At 39.1% G+C, this 14,935-nt stretch overlaps 1 protein-coding gene across 1 annotated transcript in view; it reads right to left on the bottom strand.

Annotated features, from left to right (window-relative positions):
- Positions 1 to 13,827, bottom strand: part of MNS1 (meiosis specific nuclear structural 1) — a 240,942-nt gene extending 227,115 nt beyond the window's left edge. The window contains exons 1-2 of the mRNA XM_085644126.1: positions 13,673 to 13,827; positions 8,005 to 8,223 (exon numbers count right to left, since the gene is read on the bottom strand). Of these exons, the coding sequence (XP_085500252.1) occupies positions 8,005 to 8,223; positions 13,673 to 13,678 (225 nt within the window). The 5' untranslated portion in view covers positions 13,679 to 13,827. The remainder of the gene's footprint in view (positions 1 to 8,004; positions 8,224 to 13,672) is intronic.
- Positions 13,828 to 14,935: the final 1,108 nt, after the last annotated feature.

Here is a 14,935-nt window from a genome sequence, read left to right as displayed (position 1 = left end):
TCTATGTAATTCGACCACTAACGAATATCAATTTTTTCCCCCTGTACATCATACTCAATCCAGGATTGATTATGTATTTGTTTCCCACAATATCTTGCAATCTCTTTCACATGCTGAAATTGGTCCAATTTTATCATAAGACCATGCACCGGTATCGATTGGCTTTGATCTACTACCCAAAATTAATGCCCCAAGGAGATGGCGTTTTAATAACACACTTCTTTTAGACCCAAAGTTTACTACTTCCTTCATCTCCTTCTTTAATGAATACTTTGAGATAAACTTAAACAGAATCCTTACCATTCCCGACTATTTGGGATGCTTTTAAAGCTACAGCAAGAGGCTTTATTATTAACTTTGTTGCAAAAAAACGTAGAATAGCACGTAAAAATACTAGAGACCTCCTCCAAGACATTAAGAAACTGGAACACTCTTATTATGCATCTAATTCGAAAGAATGTTTAACGGCTCTTATAAATGCTAAAATGTCATTTAACAAGAAATCATCAGAGGACGATTCTCTTTATTTGTTAAAATCCAGCGCTAAGTTTTATGGTGGCAAAAACAAGGCAGGTAAAATATTAGCAAACTATTTAAAAATTAAGAATAACAAGTCAAATATTGAATCTGTTTATGACGAACACAATGTTTTAAAACTTAAGGATGCTGAAATTTTGAATGAATTCTCCCTTTTTTAATCAATCCCTATACGCATCGGAAACCCATCCTACTGATCACACTTTATCACAGTTTTTTTCAAATATCCCAAAAACTCATCAGGGCCAGCTGGATCTTTCTCCCCTAGAAGCAGATCTCAATCAACAAGAGCTTTTAAAAGCCCTTCACGCCTTGAAAAGAGATAAGGCTCCCGGTCCAGATGGATTCACTGTCGAATTTTATCTTCATTTTTCTAATCTCCTAATACCTAAATTACACTCTCTGATAAATTTCTTTTCCTCTTCAAACAACTCATCTGGTTCCTTTTCGGCCGCACATATTTGCCTCATCCCTAAAGAGGGTAAAGATTCCAAACATTGTAAAAATTACAGGCCCATTTACCTGGTCAACATGGACTATAACATATTCTCCAAAACTCTGGCCATACGATTAGATTCATACTTACCAAAACTACTAGGAAAAGATCAATTCGGCTTTGTTAAGGGGAGGTTTATAACAGATAACACAAGACTTTTCTTTAATGTCCTTTCCAAATCCTCTCATTTTAACCATCCTTTAGCAGCAATTGCGCTGGATGCCGAAAATGCTTTTGATAGAGTTGAATGGAAATACCTATTTTATACCCTTAAATGGTTTGGCTTTGGCCCCAACTTTTTAAACTTGATCTCTCTCCTTTATCCCAATCCCCGAGCCACTGTTTGTGCAAATGGATTGATCACTCCTTTTTTTAACTTAGGTAGAGGGGTACGTCAAGGATGTCATCTCTCCCCTTTTTTGTTTAATTTGGCTTTGGAACCATTCTTAACCACAATACGACAGAATCCAAATATTCATGGATTTCAGTTGTCAAATGCTCATATAAAATTAGCGGCCTATGCCGACGATATCTTACTTTTTTTATCAAACCCAAACGACTCAGTTCCAGCTTTTTTAACAGAGGTTAATTTTTACTCTCTAATCTCTGGGTATAAATTAAATCATGATAAATGTGAAATTCTTCCCTTAACAAAATACACTTTCAGTTCCGATTTCATTGCCTCCAAATTTTCTTGGAGTCCAACTCATATTAAATATTTAGGATTATATTTTACTCCTTCAATTTCAGGCACGGTACTATTATGCATGAATAAATGCATTCAAAAACTCTCAGAACTTACTTCTAAATGGCATCCCCTTTATCTATCTTGGTGGGGCCGCTTAGACACCATAAAAATGATGCTGACACCCATAGTTTTATATTCTATTTCTAATATACCAGTTCCAATATCTACTAAATTATTTAAGAAAATTAACTCCATTTTATCCTCTTTATAGAATAGGAAGAAACCTCGGATGTCTGTATTAAAATTAACGAGACCCAAAACAGAGGGAGGTGTAAATTTTCCGGACTTCCGAACTTATCACAAAGCTTTCCTTTTGCACCAAGCTTCTCTTTGGTTACTAGACTCTAATGACGAATGCCCCCTTCAGACTACATTAGAAAGCCGTTTTTTATCTCCCTTCTCATTCCAAGAATACCTTTCCTTTTCACGAAAACCACAATTCGTTTCTACTCCACTAATAAAGTATACTTCCAAACTTCTTGACTTGTCTTCCACTCACACTGCCACTATCACAGATTCTTTTCTTAATTCAACAATTTGGCACAACAAAAACTTGTTGATCCGCAATAAGTCCCTTTATTGGAAAACTTGGAGAAACAAGGGCTTAATATGGGTTCATCAACTATTTTTGAACTCAAATCTGTTGTCTTTTGATACTCTCAGCCACTTATTTAGTTTACCATCCTCCTTTATACATAAATACAACCTGCTAAAAAACACTGTCTTGGATACCTTTGATCAACTCCGTTCGTCACATACTACCTCTATTGCCTCACAACCCTCACCAACTCTTCACACATTATTACAGACTATACCCAAAGCATCCACTATATATAATTTTTTACGAGACACTGATTTGGTCAGACAAAAGGCTAAAATAGAAGAAACCTGGGAACGAGATTTTGATGCATGCTGGCCACTATCACTTTGGAAGGGCATATGGACTAAGATTCGTAAATCCTCTAAGGCAGCAAATACTACGCAAACTTTATTTTTTGTTTACAACAGAATCCTAATTACACCAGTCACCTTAAGTAAAAGCTTTCACACTACATCAGATCTATGCTGGACTTGTTCGTCACCCAAGGCTGACTTGTTCCATATGCTTTTTTCTTACTCACATGTACAACACGTATGGTCTCAAATCAACTTCATTTTTAATACTAAATTTCCTTTCTCTTTTACTCATATTTTCCTAGGCAGCCTCTCCCCCATTTGGGATAATGTCTGTCTCAATATCAAAATTATTGATTTATTATTAGCAGTCGCTTTTCAGAAAATAACTATTAACTGGAAGGACTCAACAAAAATGTCCTACAAAGCCTGGTGGTACACCGTTTGCCACAATCATAGACTGGATGCTAAATTTGTTTATCCTATTAATTTAGCGGCGAAACGCCTGGATTTAGGGTCACCTGTCACAACATACCTTGATGTTTCTGCCAAACGGAATTCCATGTTAGAACCCTCTCAACAGGAAGTTCTCAAACCACCTTGATTCTCCTGATGATTCCGTTACTTTCTTCCTATTTCCCAATGGTATCTATGTTAACATATCCTGTTTTATCTTTCTTTTTAATTCTGATGTTCAGAGTCCAATATTTCTATTTTAATTGTAAAACTTTAAATGCATTGATTTATGCTTCTGATTGTATGTTATATTTTGACACCTTATTTTCTTTCAATAAAATTCTTTTGAACTGAAAACAACAGTGTGATGTTTAGATCATTTTAACATGAACAGCTGACATGTTTTGTGCCAATTACTTTTTGGCAATTTCATCAGGGCACAGGGACCCAAATCCACATCAAGGATGCATCAGACCTGTTGAGTTTTTCTATTACAAAGGAGAAAACAGCAAGCGACATAGTGCATGTATATCGTTTTGTTAAGCCCAAGAAGCTTACATTTTCCAATGCTTTATGTAAAGTATATTTACTAGGTATGCCAGGTGGAGTCCTACCAGCAAGCCACCGATAAATGTCACAGAAGACCAAAAAACCTCAAACACCTAAAAGTAGATATGTGCATATTATCACATCTGATATCACGCATCGTAATAAGCCCATCTGTTTTCAAATAGCTCTTTCCTTAATTCCATTTTCTTTTTTCAAGAATTACCCCGATTAAAAATATCGATCAGGAGCCCTTGATAAATTAAGTATAGGCTCCCATGATACTCCCAATTATTCCCCTCATGTGGTCAAAAAGACCATTTAGACACCCAACAATATCAGTTTTAATCAAAAGACCCACCTCTGTATCCCTACTTATAGCAAGACCCTTTACAAGTCGAACTCCCAGCCGGGCCCGGTGTCAGCGTCTGCCCTTCAACAATCGCCACAGCTTGCTCAACTAATGAAGTAACAACTGCAAGCGCGCATACATTTCCTCACACCAGCACAGCGTGACCAGGAGGGATAACCTTTTTCTTGGGTGCCATCTTTTAATGGTGCTCTAATACGGGTATATTATCAGCACGCGTGTGTTAGCCATGTACATTCACGGCAAACTTGGAGATAACTAAGTAGCATCAATTAATCTTCCTAAGTGACTATGGTTGCACCCTTCTCACCACTCTCAATTTCAAAAAGAAAAATCGGGTCAACGTTCATGCAAAATCATAATACATTAAATAAACACACTTTTGACCAAGGGATTGCACTGTTATTGTATTATTATATGTAAACAGATCCTCAAGATTGGAGCCATATAACGCACATACAATGTTCTCTTTCTTTCATATTATCACCAGAAGTAACTCATACTGTGCACCCTTCAAAGGAAAGATTGGTAATGAACTGTCCTGTTGGTCCTCCTCTATTCTTATTTAGGCCCCAATGAGCCCATATATGGAGGTTGCCACCACTGGAATCACCCAGTGTTGGGGTCTATGCTGCCTACACTCCCCTTCTATATGTAAAGAATGTTTCAATACATGGCATAGGTGTGTGGTGCCACTACTTCATCTCCCTATCTTGTGCCATTCAATCAAATAAGTCAGGCCCCCTTGGTCAGTCTTCTTGGAAAAATCCAGCGAGTTTCCCTACTAATTAACGTGTTTCAGTGGAATGTAATGCACCCGTCACTCTCTCCAATACTGTCCACCTCAAATCCCTACAACTGTGTCCCATTTCGAGGAAATGGCGAACAAGGGGTGTAGTCAATTTTCCAGATTTCAACATGCTAAAATGTTCCTGGATCCTGACCTTAATTTTTCTTGAGGCTAGGCCAATGTAATGGAGATCACAGCTGCAGGTAAAACAATAGATAACATTGTTGGTATTACAATTACTGAATTTATTCTGGAACCAAGTTCTTCCATCTGCGAATGACACTTTTCAATGCCTGAGTCAGGCTGAATACTGTGCAGCCCTCAAATGGAAAATGGCCCGGAGGTACATTGGTTTCTTGTTTAGGATGATCATTCTGCAGAGAGTGAACTGGCCAATCCCTTAAGTTACTACTCCTTCTGAATGCAAATCTTTGCAGTGGCATTCCATGTGGCCCTGCATCCAGCAAATGCCAATTTTTCCGGATGATTTGTCGGATATTTGTTGACAATGGATCAAACGTTGTTACCACTAAATTACACGGACGGTTTGTTCTGATATTCTTCTCAAGGAGAGAAGCACAGGAAGTATTCATTGCTGTCTTCCGTGCTCCCTTGATTTTAGGAGAATACGCCCTCTCAGTTAGACGTTCAACCAGTGTAGCTGCCTGTGTTACAAATGATTCAGTCTCTGTACAATTTCTTCTGTAGCTGAAAAATTGGCCCACCGGGAGATTATCTCTTAGGGCCCTCGGATGAAAAGATCTATAATGTAGCAGAGAATTTTTATCTGTCGGTTTTTGATGGACTGTCAAGTATAGTTTCTGTTCTGTAGCTGTAATTTTCAGATCAAGATATACATCTCTATGTCTATAGATGGTCCATCTGAAGTACAGGCATCCGTCAGCGCTATTTATCCAGTGGAGAAAGTCAAGGACTTTTTCTTCAGAGGCTGACAAGATACACAAGACGTCATCTATGTATCTCTTCCATAGATGGATCTACTGTAGAAAGGGGTTCGAAGGATGGTAAATAAAGTGGTCTTCAAATTGTCCCACATAAATGCAGGCCAAACTGGGGCAAAAGAGAACCCCATAGAAGTCCCGGAGCCACGTCGAACCAACTGGTTTTGACAGCAGACAAAATTCCTGGTCAGGGCTAGCTCAATACACTTTAGAAGAAAGGAAGGTGGGGTGCCATACAACCCATTCACGATCCTCAAGTTCCCGCGCTGCTGCCACTAGAGTGGCATCTTGGGGAATACTCGTGTATAAAGATTCAATGTCAATTGTTACCAAAGATTAAGTAGGAGGATCATACTCAATAATCTCTAAGGTGGTCAAAATATCAGCGGTATCCAGTACATAGGAGGGCTGGTTAATAACGGTCTCCCTTAGGAAGAAGTCAACAAATTGATCTCCATGACTTCTTTGCCCGAGTTTGGCCTGCATTTATGTGCGAAAATTTTGAAGACAACTTTATTTACTATCCTTCGAACCCGTTTCTACAGCAGATCCATCTATGGAAAAGATACATAGATGACGCCTTGTGTATCTGGTCATGCTCTGAAGAACAACTCCTCGACTTTCTCCACTGGATAAATACTGCTGACAGATGTCTGCACTCCACATGGACTATCAATAGACATACAGCTGTGGGGAATAGTTGGGAGTATGATGACAGCCTATACTTAGTTAGCAAGGGCTCTCAATCGATGTTTTTAATCAAGGTAATTGTTGAAAAAAGAAAATGGAATTGAGGAACAAGCTATTAGAAAACAGAGGGCTGATTAAGATGCGTGATATCAGGTGTGATAATATGCACATATCTACTTTTAGGCGGTTGAGGTTTTTTGGTCAGCTGTGACTTTTATCAGTGGCTTGCTGGTAGGACTCCACTTGGCAACTACCTGGTAAATATACCTTACATAACGCATTGGAAAACGTAAGCTTCTTGGGCTGAACATAACGATATACATGTACTACCTATGTCACATCTCCTTTTTATCTCAATTTTAAATTAAAAGACTCTACAGGTCTGGTGCATCCTTGAGGTGGAATTGGGTCCCCGTGCCCTGATGAAATTGCCACAAAGTCATTGGCAATGAAACATCTCGACCGTTCAGGTTAAAATGGTCCAAACATGAAACTGTTGTTTTAAACTAGTATGGACACAATGAAAATAAAAGACAGTTGTTTTGTGTTTGCCAAACTCAATATTGACCTTGTAGGAGTAGCACAAATGACCTTCTTTGCATAACAGGGCTCTTTATTCTTTGGATTAACATCACTTTATTTTGACAAATTGCTTGTTCTCAGCTACATATAACTGGCAGTTGGTTTCCGTTTTTGTCAGGAAAGTGCCAATGATGACACAGTGAGCTAACTGGTGAGTACCTACCAGCAGCTTCCCCAGTGTTGCTTACGTGAGGCACTTCCTTGACTCACCTCACCTTTTAGACCTGTACACTTGTCAACGTTCTGTGGGTTACCGGCCTCTTTTGATTAATTTTTTTAAAAAGACACATATGGGGGTATATGACTAGATATCAAACCTTGTTTCACTCAGAAAGAAATGGCGTGACTCTCCCTTTGTTGACAATATTGAGTGGAGGGCGCCCTGGTTTATTTTCCCCCTTGAGCTCCCTTTTTGGAATATATATTAGAACTTACCCTATAACAAGATTTCCTAGGAGAATAGGAGATTTGTCAGGCACAGATTCCCAGTACATCGCTGTATGACTGCAATGGAATGAGCACTTTCCATATCCCCTTGAATTCACAATATCTGTGCGATGAGATGTGTACGTGCAAGCCAATTTGTGCACTCTAATCTCATTTTGTGCACAAAAAGGGCCACTCTCCTTTTAGATTTGACTGGGAAAATAAGGTTTTGTTACTCGGGTAAATAGTTTAATCAACAATCGCATCCATAAACACACTGTATTTCTATTAAGAAAATACTGCGGTATGTGAGTAAGACTCGTGCACCTTACAAAGATGAGAAAAAAAATAGAAGCTGCAATAGGCAAATCAGAATCATGAAGATGCATTAATGTTTATGAAGATGTATGCATTATGAAGTGGGTGTGTGCCACAAGCTAGTGCTCTGCAAAACGAATAAACTGTGCAAAGCATTGTCACTCAAGAAGCCATTAAAAAAGTGCTCACCCGGAAGAGGGCTTCGTCCATGTGCCGCTCATGCTCCTCTTCTTGGAGCCTCCTCATAAAACGTTTCTTCTCAACACGCTCATCACTTTTCAAGATCACATCCATTCGGGCATCCTTAGCCAGACTTTCGATTTTTTCATGTCTGAGCTGGTCTTTTATTCGATCCTCAGCCGCCTGTCTATCTTTCGCATTCATGTAAGACAACGTTTGCTTTGAGAACTAGAAAAAAGAAGGTGCACACATAATCAATTATACCGAGAAGCTGTAAATTGTGGTGCAGCTGTTTGAGGCCTGTGGATAAATAAAAAACAGTGAGGTTAAGAGTTTCTTAAAACTAAATTGCGAGGGCCTCACTGCAAATACTGAGGAGGCAACAATATTTGCGGTTTCTAAACGTCTGTGCTAGAGCACAGATAAATGCAGTCCCTCTTTCAAGCACAGGACCTTTTCATGAGCTGGGAAACGTGGGAAGAATATCTGTTTCAAATATGGGTGTCTCCTTTCCCCAATGACCAGACTAGCAACTAAAGGGACAAACGCCTATCCAAGGATTAGGTAGCACCTTTTAACAGCCCTAACGCAATATTAGAGCATGCCCACTTCAAATGGCCAAATAAGAACATGAAAGGCATATTTTTGTTCTCTAACTTTCTCCAATATTTGCGTTGTCATTCCAATAACCATCTTCTGGCCCATTACCTAAATTATTTTATCCACCTGCTGCTCCAAACACGACCGGACTGCAGAGACCATAACACGCATCCCGTGCCGGGATGTTTCAGATACCTTAGCGATGACATTTTTACAATTCTGGACCTTAACATACAGATGCTGTCATATCTTGCCTTGAGAAAGCCCTTGGTCCGATGGCCTTTTGGGCGAAACACGTGTGGGCTGGTCTTGTGTTCGCTTGCATTTGAATAAAGAAGGAAACACTAAAAGCACAGTCTCTACTTCCTGTACCCACAAAGCCAATCCAGAATTTGAGATTCCCTTACCCTAGGATTTTACGTACTTATCTCTGGCACAAACCTATCACATTTTTTAAATGCTCCAATATTTGCTTTGCCATTCCAATAACCATCTTCTGGACCATTACCTAACTCATGTTTTTATCAACCTGTTACTCTAGGCCTAGTTTGATGTGTTGCTTTATAGATAGAGCTAGGGAGGCTCTTGTTTGGACAGTGTTCTAAAATAATTCAGAGGTCTTACAGTCATTCTATTTTAAAAAGGTAGTGACACTTCCATGCAGACTCCTGAATTGCTTTCATAACCTAAGTATAGCTGACTTCACTTTTCCCACCTCCTAGTTAATACACACTGGACAGTGGCTCTCTTCCATTCTGGTTTAAAGTGAGAGACTACATTTGGAGAGACACTTTCCAGCATCTTGACAGTAATTGGTGCATTTCTGTTTTGAGTCCAGTGATTAGTGGGACTCCCCATTAGTTGCACCGAATAAACATAAAAATATTGGAAGAATTTGTAAAGTAACTAAAGTAATTGTAAGGGGACAAACGGGGAGTGCTAGAAAGTCTCAGCCTGCTTTTTGGATTCTCTATTGTGTGAAACATCTTGGGCAACAAACCATGCCTCAACTTCTCAGGGCTGTTAAAACCTTGGTTTTACTCCCACCTGTAAATTTATTGTATAACATTAATTAAAATCATTACAAAAGAGGAAATTAAAGTTCTATTAACCTCTCTACAATTAAAACAGCCTGATTTTCTTAAATACAAATTACAAAAAATGTATGTTCTGATAAGGTTTGTAAGTTAAAAGAGAAATATAGATTTTAAAATTGGACAATTCTGTTCTAGTGATTAAGCAGTATTTTAATGCTTCTATGCATGCGATTCCATTAGCAATAAACATTTGCTTAGTGAAAAATGTTCCCTCAGACTTAATACCTAGATAATAACTTAGAAGATGGAGTTGTATTGTTTCACTTTTAGAATAATGTAGTCTGCATCTACGATTAGTAATGGGGTAGTTACGCCATGATGCCCTAAATGTTTTCATAGGGTAGACATAAAATACATAGGAGTATATTCCGCTAGCCTGATCTGTGTACTGCTTCTCTTAAATAATATTCAGCAGTTATAGATTTATATGAAACAATGACTAGATTAGCATGTTGGAATTTTGCCAGTTCTGAAAACATCCACAGCATCGCTGCGCACATCACTTGTGATTTTATGGAGTGAAAAAAACTTTCTTGTGGCACTTTTCTTCTAGATGGTACCTACTTCAAGTTGCTAGAGGGCAGAAAATATGTACTTAGACCATGGGGTGTTATTGCAGCTACTATCCTTTAAATTGGCCTTAAAACATGACTCAGAGAGCCCTGCTTTGCATTTATTATAAGCTCTTAGTATTTCAGGAAATATGCTTTACTTGCTTGGTCTTGTTATTACAAACAATTTCAGTCATTTCCTGGCATCTGAGTGAACTCTGAGGTAAATGAACACGTTTCCTGAAAGTATTGCACTGTATCTGCTTCAACGTTGGAGGTAAGTACTCAGGAAACGCTTGATGGTTGTAAATCAGGTCGCTGATAAGGATGCTCTTGACACTTATAAAATCACGCTACCTGCTAGGCTCTGGAATTTAACTTTGAGTCTGCACAGCGCAAATGCTAGAGTGGCGTCTCTATGCTTTATGTCTGACAGGTGGTACTTTGGTGTGCATCTATCTGTTAGCTAAGTCCCCAGACAATTGCATGCAGAGAAATAGCATAGGTAGGTGGGACCCAAGCTCGTTGATTTCTTGGATGTGTTTGTTTATTTACCAAAAATCATGACCTCTGAATTATTCTGATTTTCTTCCAACTTGTTACCGAGGTTATATGCATGTATTTCATTTACTGCTCTCTGCAGTCCAATGCAAGTCTGATCTAGTATAACAATATCATCAGCATATTGAAGGATTTGTAGCCATGAATCCAAAATTGTTCATGGGAATGATCTGGCACTGAGTTGAGCTAGTGCTGCACCAATATTGGTTTTTAAGGCAGCTGAATAACAGTAGTGCTAAAATGCACCCCGGTTTGCACCCTACCTTGGTGTTTATTTTTTGTGAAGTGCTAAAACCATGGCCCACCATGACTATCACCCACGTATTTTACTCTAACCATTTCATAGCTCTTACCTCCCTATTATGGACAGGACGCAACAAAAAGCCCCAGGGCTCACACGTTAAACTACAGATGCCAACTTGATGTTGCATGTTCCAAGTTGTTCCTGACATTCAGATGATTCAGTCTACAGGGTGGGAAGAGGCAACAGGTCTGGTGGCAAGGTGATCTGTTGACAAAAGCTGGGATCCCTTAGTAAAGCAGTGTGGAGATTTCTGCCTGCAAGTGCGCACTGTGGTTGTAGGTGGTGCCATCAATGCTATGATCATCTTAAACTTAAAATTCAATAGCCTTGACTACATCCATAGAGGCTCCTGGGGTGAGGCCCATCTCTCCACTGAGCTCTGTTGCTGGGTCCCATGCAAAAGTTAGTATCTCATGGCCATTTATATTGTTGTTATCACAGAATAGGGCCTACGCCATCAGTCCTTAGGACGCTAGGATGGTGAGTTGGAAAATACATGAGTAATCATTTTTAGATTAGCCAAAGAACAGTTTGATCATAACTACAAATTAGATTTCGATATTGTTTCTTCTGGATATCCAGCTAGTTTAGTCTGAATCTTAGTCTTTTCCTTACAGATCAGATGGAACTATGGGCCCTATTAACAAAGGTATTTTCAGCAGAAAACATATGCTTAAGTCCAAAGACACTTTTTTAAGCCTGTCAGAAATTGAAGCATAGTGATGAGAATGGATCACCTCCAACTTTGCTTGAGAAGTAGGTGGGATAACTATCTCCATAGGGAAAACAAAATCCCCACATGATGCATTTACACTTCATGCTACTATGCTATCTAATGTTATGCACGAGATAGACAAAAAGGACTGAAGTACTTTCAGGTGCAGGTCTAAGTTTCAAATCCTTTGGCTTTTTGGTGACTAGGCGTAAATGAAAATGAAACACGATAACTGCAATTACAACTACCAACACATCACCTGTATTACTTGCTCATTCAAGAAAATACAAAGGAGAGGCATCCACCAAAATATGAGCCTACATGCATTTATTCCGTTCCAATTTTCCGCCTGTACTTTTTACATTGGATGTATTATTCCACCGACCCAATGAAGAAGCTTCCTGCACTCAGGCAAGAGTCAATGAGTATACCAGCTGTGCAATGTACAATAAATTCTTAGTGCTATGCCCTACTGCATTGACAGATCCAAGATCTTCCTATTACGTCCCTACTACCAGGTAGTCATGGTTCACAAATTAAACTCATTTGGAGGGTCGAAGTCTTTATTCACACCAACCAATTCACATGATCGACTGTGTGCTACACGGAATTGCCAATGTCACATGGTGAAGACACTTTATTCCACTAGGGGAGCTGGAACTTCTACCACAGTTTGTTTCCAGCCTTGTGAGTAGACTATCTGATCTGTTTTACCCAACTATATGTTTTACAGCATCCCCACGTCATGGGAGACACTAGTCGAATGCCTTTGTTTGTTCTGCTTGGGACGGGAAATGTTGGGTTTGTCAGAGTTGTATTCTAGCTGAGTAGGTGTCAGGAGTAGAAGAACACAGCTGTACAGCGTGTTTGCAGTGGATTCGAAGAAACAGTTAATGGGCATGAAAGAATAAAAATATACTAAGCAGTCAAATTCAAAGAACAATCATGATTAATTTTAAATGTCTTACAAGCTTAACAGAATACAATTGAATGAACTTCAGTGTAACATCACTGTGCCGTTGCAATTTTAATATTTCAAGCATTTGTTTACCGGATTCCACTAGTCTTGAGCCAGTATAAGAGCTATCGTATGGAGTTCTTGTATTTTTCCCTAGCAGAACATGTTATGCTATGTTCTCAGAGGGTAAAGCTAAGACGACATTGCTTGACAGGTACAATAATATTTTTCAACCAGGCAATACCCTCGGTTAAATCAAGTCAGCGTTTCATTTGGAGTAACGTTCTCTTATTATTTGCACAAACATGATGGGCATCTGTAAAGAAATAATGCACCTGGATTACCTAGGGTCGATCATTTTTCTTCAGAAATATTTTTATACGTGCAAAAGCCGTTGTTTAATGCACACTGCATGTTATTCTATAGCATTTCTAGGCATTTAAATGGGAAAAAACTGCCCATGCCACTGGACCTAAATTAGAGTTTTCAGAGATGAGCATACTATAAAAATCTACCAGATAATCTGGTCCCGATGATGCGTCTTTCGTTACGTGTTAAATTGGCTGGGGCTGCATACCTTAACTTCCTCTTTAGAGACCAATGTCACACTGATTCTGACACTACCGCTCTGCTTGACTGGTGCTAACTGTCCAGCAGATTGGCAAGTTATTACCCTCCTCTTGAGAAATTAAAGTCCACTCTTTGTGTACCAATCAACCTCCAACCTTCAACTAAAAAAGATCCTCTAAATTTCCTACAAATGTATTGAAAATGTGTAAGGTGAAGCCTGGCGGGTAAATACTGCAAAATACGAGCTGCCGCTTCACTCGCACCTAGAATATAGCATCCGAGCGCACCTTGGCAAACACTGCAGCGCTCGTTGCTACTCACCATCATGGTTGCACAGTGACAATAGCCCGAAGACCCTCTTTCCAACAGAAGTGCTTGCAGACAGAGCGTGAGAACCACTCGCTGATTAGCGCCCACAGTCAGCCCTACCCCTTGTTTGCCACGTTGTCTTAGTAACCAAGTCTCTATGGTACTTTCTGCCGCTCTTTCAAACTCTTCTAATGGCTGTTGCTATTGGCGCGCATCAATGCTGGTAAGTCGAGCTCTCCTTGCATTGACTCTTTACGGAATTGTGCCGGCCATCTTAAAAAGGAGTCGTGTCGGCCATACTGTGAGGATGTCAACTGAAAAATTATAATCAATATTGAAGTTTTCAAGATACTTTTTTAGAAAGAGGTAGGTCCTATTATTAAAGACTCATTTAAATCCATAATATCCTAATACCATTACAAAATTGTTAGGTTGAAGGCTTAATTGACCTGCAAGTTTGTTGTAATTCATTGGCGGGCAAAACAGCAATTGCAACATGGCCACCATAAAATCATTGTGATGTAAATAATGGTATTCCCATACATGCCAATATAGAAGAGGAAAGTGGGAGATTAAAAACAATTAATACAGAGAATTCGACCCAAATTAATCGAGAGAATTCCACCCCCAATGACTTCTGTTAAATCAGAGCTGTGGCTGCAGTGGGGAAATATATAGGGTCATTGTGGGCGGAATATCAGATGGCGAGAATGACCCGAGGAGTCAGGGAGTGTCCAGAAAGAGACAAATATTCAAATTTGTAATATTTGTTTGGCATTTCACTGACCAGTTACAGTTTATTACATTATTTAATTCAACCAATGGATACACTTGTTTATTTAAGGTCTAAAAAAGTTATTGACATTAAAATACTTTCACAAAGTGGGATATGTTTCCAATCACAGAATATCTCAAATACACCTAAAAGTGGAATCGCAAGCCATTTGTCTCCAAGCCATGCAGTTTCTGTAATCAGCACTTCTCCCTTTTTGGACAAGAGCAGTTCAAACATGAATGGCAAAATATCATACTGTGCAATTGTTTTCCACATAATTATGGCACTGCCATATTTGCTGCACAATACATCATCTGCTGCATAATCTGACGATTTTAACAAAAAAATTGTTTGTAGCTCAAATGGATTAAAATGTACTAAACAATGTGACTTGTGTTGCTACAAAGTGGAGGGCCATTTGCAAAGGTTGACTGGTCACCTTTCTCACTGCTGCATGTGCATGTTACACTGGTACTAATGAGGAAAAATCTTTGCAGAGA

This window comes from Triturus cristatus, chromosome 3_1 (genome assembly GCF_964204655.1).
Source record: "Triturus cristatus chromosome 3_1, aTriCri1.1, whole genome shotgun sequence".
Classification (NCBI taxonomy): Eukaryota; Metazoa; Chordata; class Amphibia; order Caudata; family Salamandridae; genus Triturus; species Triturus cristatus.
The sequence above is the reverse complement of the archived record's forward strand: the minus strand, read 5'-3'. Positions and strand labels throughout refer to the sequence as shown.